The 23,051-nt window shown below is 35.5% G+C and overlaps 1 protein-coding gene across 1 annotated transcript in view; it reads left to right on the forward strand.

Moving 5' to 3' along the window:
* Positions 1–23,051, forward strand: part of LOC310635394 (contactin-4-like) — a 284,515-nt gene that overhangs the window by 154,041 nt on the left and 107,423 nt on the right. Inside the window, exons 6-9 of the mRNA XM_083354280.1 lie at positions 5,133–5,235; positions 6,940–7,124; positions 13,372–13,508; positions 15,107–15,236. Coding sequence (XP_083210406.1) covers positions 5,133–5,235; positions 6,940–7,124; positions 13,372–13,508; positions 15,107–15,236 — 555 coding nt within the window. The remainder of the gene's footprint in view (positions 1–5,132; positions 5,236–6,939; positions 7,125–13,371; positions 13,509–15,106; positions 15,237–23,051) is intronic.

A 23,051-nucleotide genomic window follows, 5' to 3' on the forward strand; every position in this document is an offset into this window, starting at 1 on the left:
AAAAAAGTAAATTAAAGGAAATGAATGCAAATAAAAATAATATGTAGTAGGAGTATGACACTTGTATCTGGATCCCTTTTAAAAAAAACCTGACAATTTCATGGCCAGTATATTTCAATTTTTAAGAGGAATTACTTTCATTGGAGTATATTGTTGTTACATTAGTAGATTAAGTGGCAAATTCATCCAATTTGTTATGTCCTGATTACATAAATAAGTATATAATCTAAAATGTTGGTGCTAGATCTATTACAGTACTTAACACTCTGTATAAGCAAGATGAATAACAAAAAGATAAAAACATTATTGGTAAAAAATGTTATCTTTGGGAAAACATTCAGTCTTAAATCTCTGTCCTCCATTCCAACAGTTCAAATAATTGAATACTTTTTTATAATACACAGCAATTAGATGAATAATAGCTTTTATCGATGCCTCTCTTTTTTAAAAATAAACTTCTTTCTTGATTAGCATTTACTTTGTAATCTAACACTAAATATGGATCTGATAACCCTGGTTAAAAGGAGAAAACAGAAGTCCTATAAAATTATTTCTGGGGAAGATTGTTCTGTCCCATTCAGAATACTTGAGGCATCTTCATATGCTCTACTGCAGAAGTGAGAGAGGATTCTGGCAGATTGGTGTTGATGATTATGACTATGCAACCTGCCTCTTCCCAATTATATAAATTAATTGGATTTTGTGTCCATTAAAACTGTAGGTATTTCGGATACTTAGATTTCTCTATGAAAGTATGACTTGATAGCCAGAAAGTTATTAAAATTGTAATATTGTACTGCTCTTGAGTACTTGTCCCTGTTTCCATCTCTCTCCTTCAATAACTGCAAGTCGATAAATAGTATTTATAGTATATAAATATACTATATTTATTTATGTATAAATAGTATTTCATATCTGCATTTCATTTTTAATTCTGCTTCCTAACCAGCTTCTCGGGGCCCCTAGAAATATAACTTCTCCTGGATTTTTGCACTTTTTAAAAAAACAATACTTATTTTTCAGGTGGACATAGACCACCTTGTTTCTTTTTATTATATGGCAGATTCAAAAACAAAAATTTCCTTAACCCATTGGTCAAACTTTTACAATATCAGGCAGCATTTTCTCCATGGGGAACTAAAATGGATCAAAACTGGACATGGCCAGGCAATGAGAAAAGTAGACTTATGGTTTAGACAGTTCCTGGATCAATATAAGACCAGTTTGTGGCTTCGCTGCTGAGATGGTGTTTACCTAATTGTCCAAGTGCTAGATAAAAGGCACTCTGTGTGGCATAGCATTTGTCAGAAAATAGCCTTTGCTCCAGTCTTTCCATAGTAAGAACTGTCTTCAAATTTAGGCTTGTCTTCCACAATCTATTCTAAGTATACTTTCAGCCAGTCCTCAATTAGCCTGTAAGTGCTGGGAGTAATCAGAGTGCAGAGAAAGAGTAACAGTGGCACGGGGGAGCCATAGCTTTAAAAATAGTTTACAAGTGATCATCCATTCCCCTCAATTGAAGTAGTTTCATTACTTTTCACTGCAGAGAACAACTTGTTGGCAAAGTCTCTTTTTTTGATATCCTGGGCAGCCTCAAATGGCAGGCCTGTTTGGTTTCCCATTTGTGCTGAAGGAAGAACCAAAACTTTAACTGTAGTTTTGTGATGAAAATCCAGATCAGGATTTTCTGGTGGTGTGAATGTAGATAGCTTCAGCTACATCTTTTGTATACTGTATTATGGCAGCTAATGCCATCTATGGCATTAAACTATGTGCAGCCATTATACAACCTGTTGATATGGCTGAAGTAAGCCCAGCCAAAGATGAGAAGATATTGAAATGAAACAATGACAAGTTAATAGGATGAATAAAAAAAAACAAGGTCTCAAGGCTGCACAAAACATAAGATAAGATAAGATAATCTTTATTGTCATTTTTTACTGTGGGCACAACGGCACACATCAAAAATGAAATTTACATGACACACACCGAAAATATACTATATACAACATATGTATAGACCCACACCCCCTATATAAACATAACAATAAAATATTAAATACTGTCCATCTTGAATATATAATGGAGGGAGGAAGCTTGAGAGTTCACAAGGTTAATGCTGTATGGAATGAAACTATGGCTGAATCTGGATGTTCTGCTACGGATACCACAAAGCCTCCTCCCAGAAGGTAACAAGGAAAACAGGTTGTGAAGAGGATGAGTAGTGTCCCAGATAATCTTACGGGCCCATTTCAAACAACGCTTCTGTGCTGTTTGGGAGGGATGGGAGGGAGGGAACTGCCAATGATCTTTTCAGCCATCCTCACCACTCTTTGCACCACTTTCCTGTCTGTAGCAGTGATGCCTCCAAACCAGACTGTGATGCTGTATGACCGGATGCTCTCGATCGCCCACCTGTAGAAAGTGGTCAGAACAGGGGAAGGAAGATGAGCTTTTCTCGTGCAACGTAGAAAGTGCAGGCACTGCTATGATAAACATGTAATATTACCTGGGATAAACATGTAATGTGATAAACACGTAGATGGGATAGAATTGAGTAGAAGATCAACAACAGGACGACCTTCCAGGCTCTTTTGAGAAACTGGAGTAAGCAGTCACACTGAGCCAAAATCAGGCCCTGCCATAGTGCTGACAAACTCATGGGTAAGCAAAAGCAGTTAGTGAGGAACAAGGCAATCTGTCTGACTATAGCACTATACAGTATCTTTGCCAGTAAGATACTGGCAGTGTGTATGAAGTGTGTAAGATAAGGTATAGTTATACAGAGAGAGAAAAATGAAACAGTCTTAGAATGTTATGCAGAAACACTATAGCAATAATCAAGAAATCAGCATTGTTATCATAAGTTGTTATCCGTAGCTTAAACACTAAATAATGACAGGATAAGAGACCCATGAAAGTGGATAAAACAGATAAAGACAAACATGTGAGGGCCAGTCACCATGAAGACAATTTCATTTCAAAACAGCTGAGCAACAGCAGGACTCCTTGTTTTATTCTTCTTCAAAAGCCATTTGATCAGTGTGATTCTCTGTGTGAGAGAGAAACATCTATAATGTTTTAAGCATCAGATCATCTCTTACAAAGAACTATGAACAGGGAACATTCACTGAGCCAGCTTCTGTATGGTTATATCCAGTATTTTTTTTCCACATTTACATTAAGCAGTTTTATGTGTACACTTTAATCATAAATGGTAACATTTGGCTTGCCTAATATTTATTGATTCCCAAACCAGATCCTTCAACTTTGGGGAAGAAACTGGTTAAATTCTGAAAGCTTCTCAAACATGGATTTGTGATCAGTCCTGAGGTTTCCACATAACCAGAGATTTATCTAGATCAGGGGTGTCAAACTGCCGGCCTGCGGGCCAGATGCATCATAGTGAAACTGCGCCCACCCCATTGCTGGCAATGGCGAAAAAGTCATGATACGTCGTGACACGTCACGTGATGTTGCAAGTTTGACACCCCTGATCTAGATGGATCTATTGTTAAGGATGCCTTTTTTATATTTTTTTTCTTCACTTAGGGTTTGGTATTTTGGGTTTTTAGAATGTTTATTATTATAGTTTTTATATTTGCGTTTGCTGTTTTATATTTTCTGCTTTATCCACTATGGAGAGATGGGTAGCTATATACATTTGATTGTTTAATAAATAATAATATGACTCTCCCCAAGCTAGAAAATATCAACACAATCATTTTTGAATACGTTAGTGAAAGTTATAGCTTATGGCAAACTTGGTGTAATTCTATGTTATCATTCACTTGATGTACACCTATTTGAGTAACAGTTAGGTGAATTAAGAGGGACGCAGTGGCTCAGTGGGTTAGGATGCTGAGCTTGTCGATCTGAAGGTCAGCAGTTTGGCGGGTCGAATCCCAAGTGCCGCGTAACAGAGTGAGCGCCTGTTACTCGTCCCAGCTTCTGCCAACCTAGCAGTTCGAAAGCACGTAAAAATGCAAGTAGAAAAACAGGGACCACTACGGTGGGAAGATAACAGCACTCCGTAATAAATAATAGGCAATAAAGTTTATTGCAATTAAAATAGCACTAAATATCGATAGACTTGCACTTCATATGATCTTTACTTGACATTTATTTTATACTTTGTCACTCTTCAGATTACTTTCTGTGACTCTGTGTGGCACACCAATTTTCAACAAACTTAGGATAGAAAAAAATGCTCCACTTAAAGTGATTATTTTCTTTATTCATATTCAGCCTTGTTTTTAGCTGTATTACTGGTCCCCCCCCCCTGCAGCAGAAGTAGCTTTGCATTCTGCAGAGTTCTAGGGTTAACATTCCATGCAGGAGGCAGCTGCTGTTATTTGCTTCCATGGATAAAACATCAACAGATCACTTTTAGAGCATAAGCCAGGCAACAGGGGAGCATCCTCCATAGCAGTCATAATGGCTCAGAATCAAAGATGCAGGGATTCCAGCTGTCTGCAAACTGTATTTTGGAAAAATGATACTTTTGAATCTTAATCCCATATTCAGTTCCTTACAATTGCAGTTTTCCTATTATACCTTAATCTTGCATTCATTCCTGTAGGTGGACAAAAACAAATACAAAGGATACCCTCTAAAAAGTTATAATGTAATGCTCATGAATTTATTCTCCAGGAAAACACATTAAACCTTAGTGGTTCAGTTTATATGTTGAATGAGTATAAACATGACTTCTTATGTAAACCAGTATTTAGATTTATTTTATTTATTTGAAAGTATGGTAAGTGATTTACAAAAGCAATAAAACCTATATAACGCCATCGAAAACAGTTTGTCCTAGTATTATTTGAATCTCTGATGGCCTACAGTTTTTCATTATGTCTATAAAAGGCACTGATTATACTTAATTAGCACTTTGCTGTTCATAGAAAATATATATATACTGTATATATTCTACTCTTAGGCAGATTGCTAAGAGCTACAGGCCAATTTTGGGAGAGGAAGCCCTCACTGAGTGGCTGATAGGTCCTCTTTGAAGTTAACAGAAAAACTGTTGTGTAATGATACATAAAATACTCCCAGTTAACTCTGGAATACTTGAGAATATGAAATGCAGAAATCAGCCCAGTGTAGCATCTATTTTGTATTCACAGGAGTGATGGGTGAATATGAGCCAAAAATCGAAGTGCAATTCCCAGAAACGGTGCCATCTGCCAAAGGAACAACTGTGAGGCTGGAGTGTTTTGCACTGGGAAAGTAAGTTTTTGCCAATCACATAGTAGTAGTGAAATTATTTTCAGACAGTTATACAGTCTACCAAATTGGGAGAATTCTGTTTGACACAATTTATGTTTGCTCCAGGACCCTTTCAACAAATTGCTCATTTTCCAGTGCTATACAAATTGTCACTTCAAACAGCATCATCTTCCTGGAATCAAATTAAAGATCTACCTGCTTCATTACATCTAATCCATCAATCATTTAATCTAATAACAAAAGTTATTGAGGTATGATCCTTCTCCAGATAGGCCACACAAACCAAATCAAAATATTATATAAATTGGATGCAGAAAATAAATCTTGAGGACCTGATGAATTATATGCTAAAAATAAGTTTGCAGTATTCCACAGCAATGAGAAAATTCAGTGTCAGGAATTAGCATGAAAGTGATTTATTATAAGGGAACTATAATGCTGTTGTATTTGTCTACAATACAGACCTGGTATAATGTGACCTGTTCCGATAAATTAATTCAGTGTCTCTTTCATGGATATGCTTGGTGGATCTGTGACCTGTAATAAAAAAGTCAAATTCAGTGTACTCTATTACCTGCTGTGAATAACAACAGAGGACACTGATATTTTTGTAGTCTGTCACTGAGCTCCTAGACATATCATCTGGTCAAAGACACAATGTTTGATTCCACAATATTGTCCTACATACTTAAGGAAATTTAAAGTATATTTGAAAATTTAGGTGAAATCAAGTCTTTATTACAATTTAAATTAATCATTGATGACTTAATGCCTTGTTATAAGTATTCTAGGTAGTATGTGTGTATGTGTGTGTATACAAAATATATACAAAATAGCCAATTTCATGACAGGAGCAAAACTTACAGGTATTTGTTTTCAGTGGAAAGGATACCTATGTCATATTTCTACAGGTATTTAGGCCTACTAATCACCAATTTGTCCAACTCTGAAATATGTTCCTTCATATCCCACACTTATTATTACATTTCAAATTTTTATCTTAGCAAGGTTGCATTTTTATTCCATAGTCTGCCATTAGTTTCTTTTTGGAGAAGCTGTTCCGTGTTTTATAGGTTAAGGGTTGCAAATAAATCGAATGATGGATTAGGGATTGGTTTTGGGGAAAATACTTATGTTTGAAAAAGACAATAGATATCTTTCTGTCTAAATATATCATATTTCTGTTTATTGGAAAACTGTGCTTATAGAAAGATTTAATTAATGGTATATGTTCCCAGAAAGAATAAAATCAATGCAGAATTGTGTATGTAATGGACAGAACCCTCTAGCATAAATGTCAGAAGTGTACAGGCCCACAGGGTATGCCCATCGGACATGCTTTTCTCAGTACGTTCTCCACTAAATATTTTGAGCTACATGATCGTAGGCAAAAACCCACATTAAGATATATGACAAAAGTCACCATCATTGCATGATAATAAGTATAACCAATAACAGCCTAGGTATAACTATGATTAATTGAAGATGCAGGTCAGATTTTCCTAGCTTGGCACCTTCAAGATGTTTTGGTATTTCCAGAATTTCCACTCAATTTAATTAGACATTGGGAAGAGCTGACCTAAGTTTTGATTATCATATAATGGAATTGTTTTGTCTAGAAATTATTACTAAATAATACATCTGTCATTTAAACTTATATAGCCTTTACCATTGTATTTTTTTCCCTTTATTGTTCAAAAATAGCCCAGTTCCTACAATCAGCTGGAGAAGAACAGATGGAAAGCAAATCCCCAAAAAAGCTCGGAGACACAAATCAAGCAGCATTCTCGAAATTCCCAACTTTCAGCAGGAAGATGCTGGCATGTATGAATGCCTAGCTGAAAATGTGAGAGGAAAGAATGTGGCCAGGGGCCAACTAACATTTTATGGTATCCAGATTATTTATTTACCTGATTTTCATTATAGCAGAGGCCAAAATGCAGTAAATGCTTTGTTGCAATGTCAATGTTGATATTTCTCTTCACATTTTATATTGTAAATAGGTTTGCTCAGCAAGTGTAATTTTACATAAAATAAAAACCTCTGAGACAGGCTTATTGATTGAGGCTATGAAGTGTGGAAGAACTAAAAATGTATGTCATGAGACAGAGATTGGCCTAGTTAAAAACAAACTGCTATTGTAAAGCAATTCATTCAAGTTTTTTTTTCATTATCTGTTAGAAAACATGCTGTTTTGAATAATCTTGTCAGTTCTGCCTTTAAACAAAATTAGGACTGCTTGTTTCTTTTATTGCTTTCATCAAGTCTTTGTTTCTGAGTGATCTTTCATTGGTACCAGCTCTTCATGTAAAGATCGAGATGTCCCCCGTATGCCAATTTCTATTAACCAAGTACTTATTATGGTGAAATCTAATAATGAGCTCTATATCTATCTGAAAGTTATGGTACAACTCATCTCTGCAGTCCAGGATGTTATAAGATCCTTGTGACACTAATACACAAATGTTTGTGTTATGAAACTAAGTTAAGGGTAAAAGCAGGCCATTGTCTTATGCCTTAAAGCCAGACATGTTTTATCCCTCCCAGCTAAACATGGCAATAGAAGGTATTCCATGATATAATGCTATTTCTTTCGGTCCTTTCCAAACAGAAAGAACTATATATTTATTTAGCCTATTGAAGTTTAGCATACCTGTTTTAGCTCTAATTTGAAAGAAAAGTTGCCAAAACTGTTGGATAGCCAATAGCTTTATACAGAAGAAATAATGAATGGGGAAAAAAACTCAAGAATATTTTAAAAAACAACAACAACAACAACAACAAAGGATTCTTGAGGTTGGTGCTTGTGTGAAAAAATGGCCATGCTTTATTTTGGAAATAATGTGTAGGAAAGTTCATGTTGCTTAAAGCATATCTATAGCTAAGTGTCTCCTTCCACTATGGAGAAAGAGTAAGTCAGGTAAGTATCTGAACAACACAGGTTAGAGTAAGAGAAAAAGAAAGAAGACTTGGATTGGTGTTTTTTTTAAAAAAAAATTGATTGTTTTCAAGTGAAATTCCCATTGAAAAGCAAGAAAAGGCTTTAGGAGCAGAACTACAGCTTCAGCTTGATAGAATCATAATCAGGGAATACTGACTTATCAGGATGTATATCTGTCAGATTAACAAGCGACTTAAATAATAGGTTGATAACTTCCAAAGGTAGCTTGAAAACATGTTAGGAACATTCATAGGTAGCTTCAAAACCAAACCAAAGAGTACTCAGAAACAAATCCTTATAAAATCAGAGTGAGATACTAAAAGTGATACTATAGGATCATTTCTGGATCCAATACGCTTCAACTTTTCATTAATGACTAATAATCACAAAGTGATGGCGGGAACTCAAAAGTATAGGATGGGGAATATCTGGCATGTTAACAGTTTGAAGAATCATCAAATTGGAATTGATTTCAACCTTAATTTAACTTACTTAGAAATGCTGCAGTTGCAAAAAAAAAGTAAATGCAGTTGTAGGCTGTGTCAATAGATGTATACTTTCCCAGTCACAGAAAGTAACATTTTTATTCTGTTTTGCATTGATCAGATTAAAGATTCAGGCAAACTGGTGCAAAAAAACCCCTCCACCATTCTAGCTTTCTTTTCCTCCTATTCTTAATTCAGAAGTCTTAATTTCAATGTTTATAAATGCCAAAAAGGAACTATCACTTCGCAAAATGCAAAATCTTGCCAAAAAGGGGTGGGTGGGGTGCCAAGTTAATATAGACCTGAAAGAATAACATTTAATGCACAATTAGTTTGGACGAATAATTTTGTCCCAGTTGGAATAGCAATGCTGACAACTTACACCAACCCCCTCCAGGTTCATTGTTGTCATTAGTTTCATAGCCAGTCTTTTAGTTACCATCATTGACAATATCTAGGAATGCCATCTCTTTTCATTTTTGAGACTTCATGACATTGATCAAAGGCATCCATCATTACAGCATTTTTTTTAGCTTTGAATGCCTTCATGATTTCTTTCTCCATGGAAATTGTTCCATAAAATTGCTCATTTTCAGCCATATGGCTAGGGTGCCAATTTTATGCCTCCAGCTCTGGATTAATTTTAGGCCTAGCACTGCTACTCACAAAGGTGCCACAAAAATTGTTTTTCTCCTCCGGTGTCATCAGACTTAAACATATTATGAAATCTGAACTTTCCCTGGAATATAAATGAGTTACTGTCATATTCTAAAGTTTTACTTTACTTCACTTTAGTATCATTTTCTTGAATAGTTGAAGGGAATAATACAATTCTTTCATGCAGGTCAAGTTTCATCTTCTATACTATAGTTATAAATAAATTACAGTAACCCAAACTCTAGTTTTAGTCTCCCTAAACTTAAAATTGGGTGATAAAGATTTGTATCTCATCTAGAACTACAGTAGGAACTCTTATGAGACCTATGGAAACTATTTGAGCTAATTCTGGAAGACCTGATCCTGAACTTTCAAAACTGTATCAGAGTTGTTTTGAATGGCTGTAATTGTATGCATTCCAAGGGGGGGGAGGAGGAATTGATTGCATCTCTAGCCAGAGCTTCAGAAAAGTCAAAATATCTCATTCTAAATTCCTTTGGTGTGAATGTGTGGATAATGAAAGTATTGAACATTATGAAGTGTGACTGATATGGTGAAATTTTCTGGGAGCACAATGTATATAAATTGAGGCAGTGTGAAGCAATCAAGTACTATGAACAGAAGGGTTTTTTTAAATATTTAATTTAGTGGCAGATCTGAAACTAAATAGATAGTAGTGTAATTTCAGATTGTCATAGTAAAAGATCCCTTCCCTAAAAATTACAGGTCTACTTTTAGGCTGCCTAAACACAATTGATCAAATAACTTTGCCCAAATTTCATATACTTGTAACGAAGAAACAAAAATATTGATTAAAGTCAAGGCATGATTAAAGTCACCACATAAAACATACAATACTTGTTAGTGGTCAGTCAGCAATAAGACATAAAGTATTATTTTATTCTTTAGCATTGCTCTTCTTCCTCCTTGCAGGCTAACATTGAAATATTGTTAGTAGATCTTGTTTATTTTTAACAGACAAGAGAGACCAATGGCCCTTGGTTTTCTTGATTGCAGAAGGTTAAAAAATGGAATAAATAAATACCTGGCTTAATTGAGCCAAGTAAACAAAAAGAAAGACTTAGTGGGTTAGTACACTGAGCTTGTCGATCAGATGGTCGGCAGTTTGGTGGGTCAAATCCCAAGTGCCGCATAACACAGTGAGCGCCTGTTACTCGTCCCAGCTTCTGCCAACCTAGCAGTTCAAAAGCAAGTAAAAATGCAAGTAGAAAAATAGGGACCACTATGGTGGGAAGGTAACAGTGTTCCGTGCGCCTTTGGTGTCTAGTCATGCCAGCCACATGACCATAGAGATGTCCTCAAACAAGCGCTGGCTCTTCGGCTTTGAAATGGAGATGATGCCCCTCGAGTTGGAAACGACTAGCACGCATGTGCGGGAGAACCTTTACCTTTACCTTAAACAAGAAGAAAGAAGCAAACCCAAGTATTTTTAAGCAGAATTGCTATAGTACTAGCCAATTCCAAGGAAGAGAAAAAAGTAAATCAAATTGTGTGAGACAGAGTCAATCCATAGATACAAAATAACAATTCCGTCCAAAATTAAGATGATAATAAAAAGTTATAATGATCAAATTAGTATATTTTATTTTTAGTATATTTTATATTTCAAACAAAAGACCTTAAACTTTTCTTCTTGATATATTTTTCTTGCTGCTAGTAGCTGTCTTGTTGTTAGCTGCGAAGTCGTGTCCGACTCATTGCGACCCTATGGACAACGTTCCTCCAGGCCTTCCTGTCCTCTACCATCTTCTGGAGTACATTTAAGCTCACGCCTACTGCTTCAGTGACTCCATCCAGCCACCTCATTCTCTGTCGTCCCCTTCTTCTCTTGCCCTCAATCTTTCCCACCATTAGGCTCTTCTCCAGTGAGTCCTTCCTTCTCATTAGGTGGCCAAAGTATTTGAGTTTTAGCTTCAGGATCTGGCCTTCTAAAGAGCAGTCAGGGTTGATCTCCTCTAGGACTGACCGGTTTGATCGCCTTGCAGTCCAAGGGACTCGCAGGAGTCTTCTCCAGCACCATAGTTCAAAGGCCTCAATTCTTTGGCACTCAGCCTTTCTTATGGTCCAGCTTTCACTGCCATTCATTGCAACTGGGAAGACCATAGCCTTGACTATACACACTTTTGTTGACAGGGTGATGTCTCTGCTTTTTAGTGTGCTGTCTAGATTTGCCATTGCTTTCCTCCCGAGGAGCAAGTGTCTTTTAATTTCTTGGCTACAGTCCCGCTCTGCAGTGATCTTGGAGCCCAGGAAAATAAAATCTGTCACTACCTCCATTTCTACTCCATCTATTTGCCAGGAATTGAGAGGGCTGGATGCCATGATCTAGGTTTTCTTAATGTTAAGTTTCAAAGTAGCTGTCTAGCATGTGCTAAAAAGTGTTTTCAGTATTGTTAAGAGTAACCACAAACAGAACTATTAAAATGTATTTTTGTTGTTTTGAGAATTATTGTTATTCAAAAATTTCAACAAATGTTGAAAAGAGAGATGGGTTTAAAATTATAGCTTCATGTTGAAAAAATTTAAGTTGACAAATTTGACATTCTTTTACCTGGCTAAATACAGATGGAATAATACAAAATATCCAGTTTCCTGGAGACCTCTGCTGGTGTATAATATATTCTTGTATTTTTGTTATGGATTACAAATATTTATATGGAACTTTATTATTTCCCATTCCATAAAATATTTAATTGTCTAGCAGTTTAAAATACCCCCATATTATTCATTGGGCTTTGTGTTTGTTACTTGAAATCAAGGTACTGATAATCTTTTAATTTTGCGATACATCTTTCTGAAAGTTACTTTATGATATTATTTAACTGCAAATAGTTAGATATTGCATATAATATAAATTGTAACATGGTCCGCAAGAGTAACCATGTAAATCCACAGAGGGAAAAATGTTTGTTGATTTTAAAGCATCTTGGTTTTGTCCATTTATTTGGAATTCAGGTTCATAAAGTATTTTCTGATTTTGTTTAAAGATCTACTTTAACTCCACGATTGCTATGTTTTTCACATTTCTTATCACTATTTTGGGATCTGCACAATCCAATTTAATTGTTTATCCCTCCAGTCCATTTAAACTGCTGTTTTTCTTCTAATGTTAAATTAGCTTTTATTATTTTTTCCACAATCATACTACTCTTCCATTGTTTGTGTTTGCCTATACAAATTATAATTACGGTATGATGACTGAAAAAAGTCACCAAAATACAAACATTTGTTACTTACAACCTAAATATTTTGTAGCTTCACAAATCAGTCTTCATATACTACAGGATTTGATCCATGTATATGATAAGGTGCAAGATAGATTTCAGGGGGAACTTTATTCCCCCTCAGATAGTGAAATATTTCATACTTTTCTGCACTCTATCTTGCAAATCATATGCATAACAAAAAAAAACACAAATTATCTATAGAAATAATTGACATATATAGATAACATTAATAAAGCAAGATAAATGTTTATTATTTTACCATATTTGCTTTTTTTTGCTTAAGTATTTCAGGGTTAGGTTAGCATTATTAGAAATATCATTATAGGTTATATTATAGGTATACCCATATAGGTATACCCATGAAAGCTAGTTTGGGACAGTGTTCAAGGTTCCGGGTTAGAAACCAAGAGAGAGTGAGTTCTAATCTAACCTTGGGCGCGAAGGATGATCCTGGGCCAGTCATTCTCTCTTAGCCCTAGGAAGAGGCCAATGGCAAACCAGTTTTAAAATCTTGCCAATAACAACAACAACAACAACAACAACAACAACAACAACAATAATAATAATAATAATAATAATAATAATAATAATAATAATAATGCAGAGACTTGTCCAGCCAGTTACTAGGTATCAACGCTAAATATATATAAAATCTGCTTTCATGGAAACATAAAAATAGCAATCGCCCACATTTCTATTTTTTAAGAAAGAAAAGCATTGGAATAGATTTATTTGTTCGATTTGTACGATCCTGGCAGTGAGTAAATGAATGTTACTCAGATAAATATCCCTATATTCCTTACAGCTCCTCCCAACTGGATTCAGAAAATAAGTGATGTTCAGGTGGCTATAGAAGAAAGTATCTACTGGGAATGTAAGGCAAATGGCAGACCGAAGCCTTCTTATAGCTGGCTGAAGGATGGTGAACTTCTTCTCCCTCAGGTACAAACAATCTTCCAATGTTGATGCTCTGACGTTGGGGATTAACTTGCAAGGATTTGTTTTCAACATTGCTACTGAAAAAGAAAAACAGCAGAAACCATGTAGTCTTAAGGTGTCCCACTGCAGACTTCTTGTCATGCTGAGTGAATGTCACAAGATCACCTTGAGCTTTCCATATCATTAAAACAATGTAATTCAAGTCATACTTTTCAAAAGGCAAGAATCACCCTTGAGCACCTAATTTTCAACCAATGTTCAGTGAATGTTAGGCATTTAAGTGCCATTTTCTCCCTTTGACAAACATTTCACGGAAACAATTGGAACTGAGAAGCTGTGGGATTCCTTTGCAGGGCATATTTGCTTTGAGGAGAAGAAAGATACATATAATGGCTGCACAATTTTTCAGTTGCTGCAACGCTACAGGCAAACAAAATATCACCTGTAACAAAACCTCTGTTAAATGCTAACTTGAAAAACAAAAATGGGAATATAGCTATTCAGGCTATAAACCTCCTTTTTTCTGTTTTGTCTTTTTGGTGTATATGTTTTAATTGAACTTTGTAGAATGGAAACAAGCTCTCTAGTCTGTATCCCTTTCACTTCTAGGGACCTCTGCTGACATGGCCAACTTGAGGGAATTGACCTACCATTAGCAGCGTCACACCGAAATACCTAAAGATTAATGAGCTATAGAAAGAAAGGAAAAGATCTCATCAGCACCCTTCTATTTCTAATCTCACCAAAGGAGATCATTCCTTGATTGTCTCAATTTTAAGGGCAAAAAATATGCAAATTGCAAATAGCTTTCACTTGCAATTTCTGAAACTGTTGTTGCCTAGATTCAATCAAATAAAGGCTGTGCAACATTAAATTTCAACTCTACCACTAAGAGCCCAACATCTTTTCAAGATTATATTTGTTACATGTTAAGATTTGCTAAAATACACACAGGTTCCTATTGTGTAGAGAAGCACTCTGCTACTTTTGTTATTGTAGTTATTGGTGAGTTCTTTATCCTTAGGCTGAACCCTGACTGTCCATTCTTTTGTGCCATGTGCTAATGTGACTTTCTTCATGCTGATCACTTGCAGATGGTTCTGAATTTAAATCACATTAAACTTAAATAAAGATTATTGAAATGTTATGATTTATATCTCTGGGGTATAACAATTTTAATCTGGTGGGGTGCATACAATTGCTTTGCAGTTTGCACCACTGAATATGATTACTTTTCCATTAACCTTCAAGGGAACAGAAAGCTGAATTTCTGAAGAACATGTCAGGCTGAGTTAAGCCATAACATGCCATGGGACAACCGTAGTTTTAGATTCAGGTTAATGGGCTTAATCAAAATTGTTCAGATGTCCAATCACTGAGAACAAGAAGAAACTTTGGAATTAATCACAATTCACTAATGCTTTTTGCCTTTAACATGATATGAATTTTGTTGGCAAAGATTCCATCATACTAATTATATATGACTTTTTTTAGCCTTAGTATTGACACTACCCACCTGTTTGACAAAGCAATATCATTGCAGGAATATATAAATTCTGAAGGAAAGTTTTTTTACGTTTATGTTATTAACTACTTTGCAGGAAAGACTTCAAATAGAACATGGAACACTTACCATTCCCAGCGTGAATCTCTCTGACACTGGGATGTATCAGTGTGTAGCAGAAAATAGATATGGAGTCATCTATGTCAGTGCTGAACTGAGCGTAATTGGTGAGCTTCTTTTAATTAAAAGCTATTGAAAAGTTTCTAATGAGTCATTAATTAACATGATATTAATTAAATTCCAGAAAAGTTGATCCAAAGCATTTTCTGAAAGTCAGTGGGAATAATTGTTCCTATATGTGAAATGTTGTATGTCATATTTTGCTATTATATATTCTTAGAACAATAATTTACTTCTTTGCAATGAAAGAGTTTTTACTGTGCATTATCTGATGTAAAGATGGACATGTTGTGGGGTTCACTGCATGTAAACACAGATACAAACAATATGCAAATCCAGTTTCAGAACATATTGTGCATGGACATGCACACACACACACACACACACACACACACACACACACACACTTTCCTTTTGGTGGACAGGAGGAATTGAGCATTTTAAATTGCGTTCATTATTTTATTGACTTTTTAATTGTAGTTTTATTCTTTTTTGTTTTCTTTTGGTGAAGTCATTTATTGCAAAATTAATTTTATGCAACTTTTGTTATTTTTCCAAAAAGGCAGTACGACAAATTAAACAATTCAGAATAAAAATTGCTTGCAAAACTACTGGAAATTGTCCAAAGCCCTATTTATTTTTTCCTTCATCCTGTTTAGAGTAGACTTGTCCATTGCCGTAACCATGCCATTGTCATCCCCAGGCACATTTTTCCCCCCTCATCTTCATGGTATTGCCTTCATCTTGTGCAGAATGTGAGTTACACAAACATCCCTTAATCGCACTGACATTCACCTGCATTTCCCTTATTTCAGCATGACCCAATGAGAGCCTCATTCTTTAAAATCGATTTGTGTTTATCCATTAACTTGGAGGGTAAACAGAGTCAGCTGATAGTAGTTGGCAATAGAAACAATGGAAAAAGGATAGGGATTGGGAAAACGGATAGCCAATTTCGTTCTAGAATCTGCCAACTCTTTAACTCAGTAGTGGTAAAGGGTTATTTAACTTCCCCCAACCATTTCCTAAGATTTCTATGATTGGAAACAACAACAACAACAACACATCATCATCATCATCATAAAAGTTGGAATGTTACAATGTACCCTCTATAGGTGTGGAGGTATACTGACATGGTTGGGAAAACTGTCCTCCAGGAATGCTTGAAAGAGGAATGAATATATTCAAGTATACCATTTTTATATGTAATCTCTTCTATCTTAGTTTTAAAAATATAAGCATAAAAATAGGTTGCCATCCCATTCCCAGGGATTTTTTTTAACTTCCTAGCCTTACCTGTGGCCCTTGTTACTCTTGATTATCTCCCATTCAACTTCTAAGTGGATCCAAATATTAGAACGCAAGCAATGCCTTACTGGCCCATTTTCTCCAGCATTCTAATCTCACAGTGGCCAACCAACTGCACAAGGAAGGCTACCAGTTTCCAAGCAGATGGTCTCAATAAGGAAGCACACTGCCATGAAGGTTAAAAGTCATTCATCTCCATTATCTTCCATGAATTGGCACAACCCCTTTTTGAAGGCAGCAAAGATGGTACTCAGCCCCACATCTAATGGTGGTGAATTATAAAGTTTAATTACTGGCTCCACTTGGCTTTCAAAGCTAGACAGGATAAGGTGGGAGTTGTTGTTGGGTATTTTTGTTTTCTCCTAAGCCACAAATTGCGTCCCATCCAGTTTGATAATTCCACAATACATAAAGTGAGGGTGGCAAGTATGAAAATAAAGCTGATTTAATATAGTTCATATTTGACTAGATTTTATTATACTTTACAATACAATAATGTTTTCCCAAGACAAATGTAGAAATCTGCTTGACATTTGATTAATGTGATACACATATCTATAGTTTCCCCTTTTTTATTTTATTTCTTTGCTTGTCTTTTTTATTGGAAGTTTTTCATGGAATCTTTTTCTTTCTCTTTCTTTTTTTCTTTTCCTTCCTTCCTTTTCTTTCATTTTGCATTTTATAATTTTATTCCTTGCTATAAAATTTTCTAACAACTCAATAATAAAAGATTTAAATTGATTATATTTAATTCACTTAATTGTTCCCCATGTATAGCAATTAATAATCAGTCTCTTCTGCTGCATTCATATACACAGTTTTAATATTAAATACAGTGATAAACTTTCAGAGGTGCTTAAGAGTTGCATGTAGCCTTGTCGTCTCAGTTTTACCTTTATTTGTTTACTGGAACTTGAGCTGAGTGTAGTGTTTATCTGGACAGCAATAATTCTGCAATGGATTATTAAACAATTGGAGTAAAACCTCAGCAGATTCTGGCAAGGGGTCAATTGCCACTTCAGTGGATTTATCTAACTGGGCAGATCACCAAAGAGCATAATGTCAAGGACAAGATCTTTTCTTACAGCCCCGGTGGGTCTGTTTTATGTGCTTTGGAATGCCAAACAAGAATTATTTAATTTTGTATTTGCATATTTGTTTGAAACATTTATCCTGCTGTTAACTAAAATTAATACTGCAGGAGGGGAGGAGGGCTGTAAAAAACGATGAGGATCAGTATAGATGGATCCACGTGGGTAAGAGTTAGATCACAGAATTGGCTCTCTGCACACTTCAGATATGATCCACAAAAGGTGTCCCCCTCCCTGCTCATCCCTGAAGTGGCCTGACTTTTTTCACACTTCTTGAATCCCACAAAGTAGTGCTTGCTGAATTTATTTCTTAAAATAGTAACATCTTTTTATTTCCTGTTGTACTATTTTAAGGAATAGCAGAGAAGTTCTGTTGTTGTATAACATCCAAAGCTTCTTACATGGCAGTTTCTTCCAAATCCTTTTGGAAGCCTGCAGAGCCTCCCAAGTCTTTTGGAAGGCTTTCATGCACTGATGGGAAACCTTTTGGGCTTGGTGTGTCAAAATTCAGAAAATGCCTAATTTGACCCTGCTGGATGTCCCTCCCACACGCACACACTCCCATAAAAGAGGAAAAATTATCTACATTTAAGCGCCCCATGTCATGGATGGAACAAGTGAGCAGTTGCCATATTTCTATCATATTTTGCTGTCTCCTTCATGTCACCCGCAATCACAATTTTTTAAGATGACAGATAATGTGCTGAAATGGATGGCAAGAATCCATGTTAAGTTTTGAGTAGTAGAGGGCCACATTTTTCTTATATTGTTGTTCTTTGGTGACTCAAACAGGAAGAATAGTTCTTGTCCAGTGTGGGTAAATGCTGGTGTGTCAACCTTTCACATGCATTTCATAGGTTTGCCGTCACAACTTAGTGTGATACCAAAAGCACTATTGTGTAAGCATGTAATGTATAAATTTGATGTAAATTTTCTGCATTTGGCTACACAGTTGTATAGTTGTTTAAGAATCAGTTGAGAAAACTGTTGCTAACAACAACAATAACAACAACAACATCTGACTGACTGTGATTAATAATAATAATAATAATAATAATAATAATAATAATAGTAATAGTAATAGTAATATTGCTAAGCACATTGGTTTGTGCTTAAATTGTAAGCCGCCCTGAGTCTTCGGAGAAGGGCGGGATATAAATGGGATTAAAATAATAAATAAATAAAATTGTAATAGTAGTAGTAATAATAGTAATAATAGTAATAATAATGTTGGAAGGGACCTTGGAGACTCCTAATCCAACCCCCTGCTCAGGCAGGAAATCCTGTACCATTTCAGACAAATGGTTGTCCAGTGTCTTGTTAAAAACTTCCAGTGTTGGAGCATTCACAACTTCTGGAGGCAAGTTCTTCCACTGATTAATTGTTCTAACTGTCAGGAAATTTCTCCTTAGTTCTAGGTTGCTTCTCTCCTTGATTAATTTCCATCCATTGCTTTTTGTCCTGCCTTCAGGTGCTTTGGAGAATAGCTTGACTCCCTCTTCTTTGTGGCAACCCTGGAGATATTGGAACACTGCTATCATGTCACCCCTAGTCCTTCTTTTCATTAAACTAGATATACACAATTCCATCAACCATTCCTTATATGTTTTAGCCCCTGATCAGCTTTGTTGCTCTTCTCTGCAGTCTTTCTAGAGTCTCAACAGCTTTTTTATATCATAGTGACCAAAACTGAATGCAGTATTCCAAGTGTGGCCTTATGAAGGCATTGTAAAGTGGTATTAGTCCTTTACGTGATCTTGATACTATCTCTCTGTTAATGCAGCTTAGCACTGTGTTGGCTTTTTTTAGCAGCTGCAGCACGTTGCTGGCTCATATTTAAGTGATTGTCTACTAGGACTAATATTATAACTTCAGATCAACAGAAAAGATCTGAGCACACTGGCCCAATCTGCAACTTCATTTTATTAACCTTACTCTATTTTTGCTTTTATACCTAACACTTTTGAAATATTATTGTGTTCACTTGTGCTACTGTAAGAAATCTCTTAGGTGAAATATACCTAAGATTCAATAAAAAGTTTTCATTTTTAAAACAGTGAATAAAGTTTTGGTTATTTTAATATTTTTGAAAAAGAATGTTCAGCAGCATACAGTACTTGTATCTGCTCAGTAGATTTAAAATATTTTCTAAGCAGAATTTTATTTTTTGTTCATTTCTTGTTCAAAAAAATCAATACATATTTTCAATAGAAAAAAATCAATAGACATTTTCAGGGAAAAATTAATCTTTACACTTCTTTTGGAAGGAGGAACAATAGAATTCAGCAAAATAGGATCCATACTGGAAAGTTTTATCTCCTATAAGATTATTTCATATAAAAGGAATCTAAAGAAAACTCTCAATGTCTCTAAAATCTATTCAGCTATTCCAGAGAGTCCTCATTTAGCAGCCACAATTGGAACTGGCAACTCCGTTGCTAAATCAAGTGGTCACTAAATGTGAAATCATGTGATCCCAACTGAGTTTTCCTTTTCCTCATTGCTAGATCCCTTGAACAGCACAAGGATAGCTGGCTCAAAGCTGACAAAGCTTTCACACTTAGTTTTTATTTTCTTCTTAACCATTTCCCCACCCTTTGGAATGCTCACCCTAGCACTGGGAAAGTTAACAAGAAAAAAATTCAAATTTGTTTTTATATTCAGTAGAGAGGAAGGGATTATAAGAGAGTATGCAGGCACACAATAGGGAATACCCATTGAAAGCAATATGTTGATGTTGGCAGCCACAAACTGCTATGCAAACAAGCTGGTGTATTCCACGCTCTGTGCCTACTTACTCTGTTGTAATTGAATATGCCTGTTTGGAGAGTGTTTTTGGACCAAGGAAAAGAGAGATTGTCTATAGAAATTGCCTGGTCTTTTTTTTTTCCTTCACCCCAAGGAGATAGACTGGAGAAAAATGGATTAGAATAGAGCAGGGGTGTCAAACTCGCTGCATCACGTGACGTGTCGTGATGTATCGCAACTTTTTTCCCCTTGCCAGAGCTGGAGTGGGCGTGGCTTCCATGTGACGCATCCGGTCCATGGGCTGGCAGTTTGACACCTCTGGAATAGAGTAAGTAGACACACAATGGGTAACACACCAGGCTGTGGAGGGGAAAATGACAAAGGTCAGACACAAGACAATGTGTACTGACTGTAATGGTAGTCATGTGATTGAGGGATAGCAAGGTTGTAACTTTGAACAGTCACTGAATGAGACAGTGTATAAGGACTGCCTGTAATATATTATTGAACAGTATACTTAAAAGAAATACAAATTATGTATAATATAAAAGTGTTCAATTTTGTCTTATGTTAAATTGTTTACAGTACCTATAAAAAGTTTTGCCTAAGCGTAAAGATGTAACAATGAAAATAAGGACAATATTTCTACATTTATTTCTATAAAGGAAAAATGATGTGCGCAATAGTTCCTTAGTTGAAAACTATTAAACATACTAGAAGGAGTGAATAAAATGCACAGTTTTTTTTCCAGATAGTCATGTTAAAGAAATCAGTCTTCTAGGAAATTTTAAGAAAGATGAGATAAAGCTGTATAAACAGATCAGTGCAATCACAGAGTAGCTAGATCTCTCTATGATTCAATTATTTAAGATGTAGTCTAACTTGAAAAGGATAGGCCATTTTCTTCTCATCTCAGACTTTCCCAACTTGATGTAATTTTTACTTAGAAAAAACAAAATCAGGAAATTAAATGTATTCAAACACAAAAAAACCACGTATTAGTGGTATTTTAAAAATGAAATTGTCAAGAGGAAGAGGTTTGTATTTAAAAAAAATCACAATAATCAACAAAATATCAATATTGTCCTAGCTTTACCATTAAGCCTGCCAAAAAAGGAAAGTAGTTGCTAAGTAATGAACATGCCAGAAGCAAATAAGTTATAATGAAAACATAGTACTGATTGGCTAGTTGCAGAGAAGGTAAGTCCCCTTATTCCGCAAAATGATTTTAAACATAAGTTTGCATTTTGTTTGTACAAGGAGTCCTCGACTTACAACAGTTCATTTGGTGACTGTTCAAAGTTACAATGACACTGAAAAAGTGATTTTATGACCATTTTTCACAGTTACAACCTTTATAGCATTTCCCCATGATCGTGTGATCAAAATTCAGATGCTTGGCAGATGGTTCACACTTACGACTGTTGCTATGTCCCAAAGACATAGGATCACCTTTTATGCTCTTTTGACAAACAAATTTCAAGGGGGGAAGTCAGATTCACTTAACAACTGTGTTACTTACTTAACAACTGCAGCGATTCACTTAAAAACTGTGGCAAGAAAGGTCGTAAAATGGGGCAAAATTCACTTAACAAATGTCTTACTTAATGACAGAAATTTTGGGCTTAGCTGTGGTTTTAAGTCGAGGACTACTTGTATGAATTTGAAAAAAAAGTATTTGGATTTTTAGAGAGTATATGAATTGAATTCTACTGAGGGCAGTGAAGGTTTGAGGCACATTTTGCCATCTCTCCTCACTGGAAATGAGAATTCTCTCCCCACCTAGGAAAACCTCCAAGGATCAAAAGTATAAACTGAAGGAGCTGTTTTTTACTTAAGGTCTGTGTTACTATTCTAAAATGTTCTATAACAACGTAGATTTTTTTTTCTAGAAAACAGGCATTTTTGGATTTGGTTCAGTTTATTTTTTTTTTCTTCTGGCCAGATGCTGAATCAAGTGACATTCTATATTAAGAAATAGTTTTTTAAGTGTTTTAATCCTTGGTTATTGAGCCATGATGTAAAGCTCCCTGAAATATATTTCCATCTTGCAAAAAAAACAACAACAACCACTCCTTGAAATGATTAGATGACCTGACATTATTAAATATTAAACATAAAGTTGTATAGTGAAAGCATAGCAGGGAAAAAGACTATTACATTTAGAAGATTTTTAATTAGGGAGCACATACAATGATATACTCTACCTCACTTTGAATGAAGTAAACAGTCTCTCTAGTAATACTGGCATCTGCCTTTTCCCTGATAGTTTCTAATACAGAAAGGGAGGGAGGAGCATTAATTGTAATTCTTATATATAATATCTTTCTGTCTCCTCATTCACAACATTATTCTCAGCTCTTATCTTTGCCACTTGATGTTCTGTCTTCCAGTCTCCTAAGTGATTCTGTGATGGCGTGATGGATCACTTATTCTGTGAGCCAATAAATCTGATGGAAAACATCCTTGAGCTCATGTTTTTCAGTGGCTGTTTAAATCATTATTACTACTCAATGCTAGATCAGTTTTCCCTCACTAGATGCTTGATATGACAAACATTCATTTGCCATTGTGAACCCTGCAGCTATAAGGAAAGTTGATTTACATTACATCAGGAGAAATACAGAATAGATCTCCTACTAATCACTAGAAACAAATTACAGAGAAAAGGTTTTCTCCAGGTCTGTTTCAAAGCCTCACCCCCAGAAGCTACCC

Source organism: Vipera ursinii (genome assembly GCF_947247035.1).
Source record: "Vipera ursinii genome assembly, chromosome: 2".
Lineage (NCBI taxonomy): Eukaryota > Metazoa > Chordata > Lepidosauria > Squamata > Viperidae > Vipera > Vipera ursinii.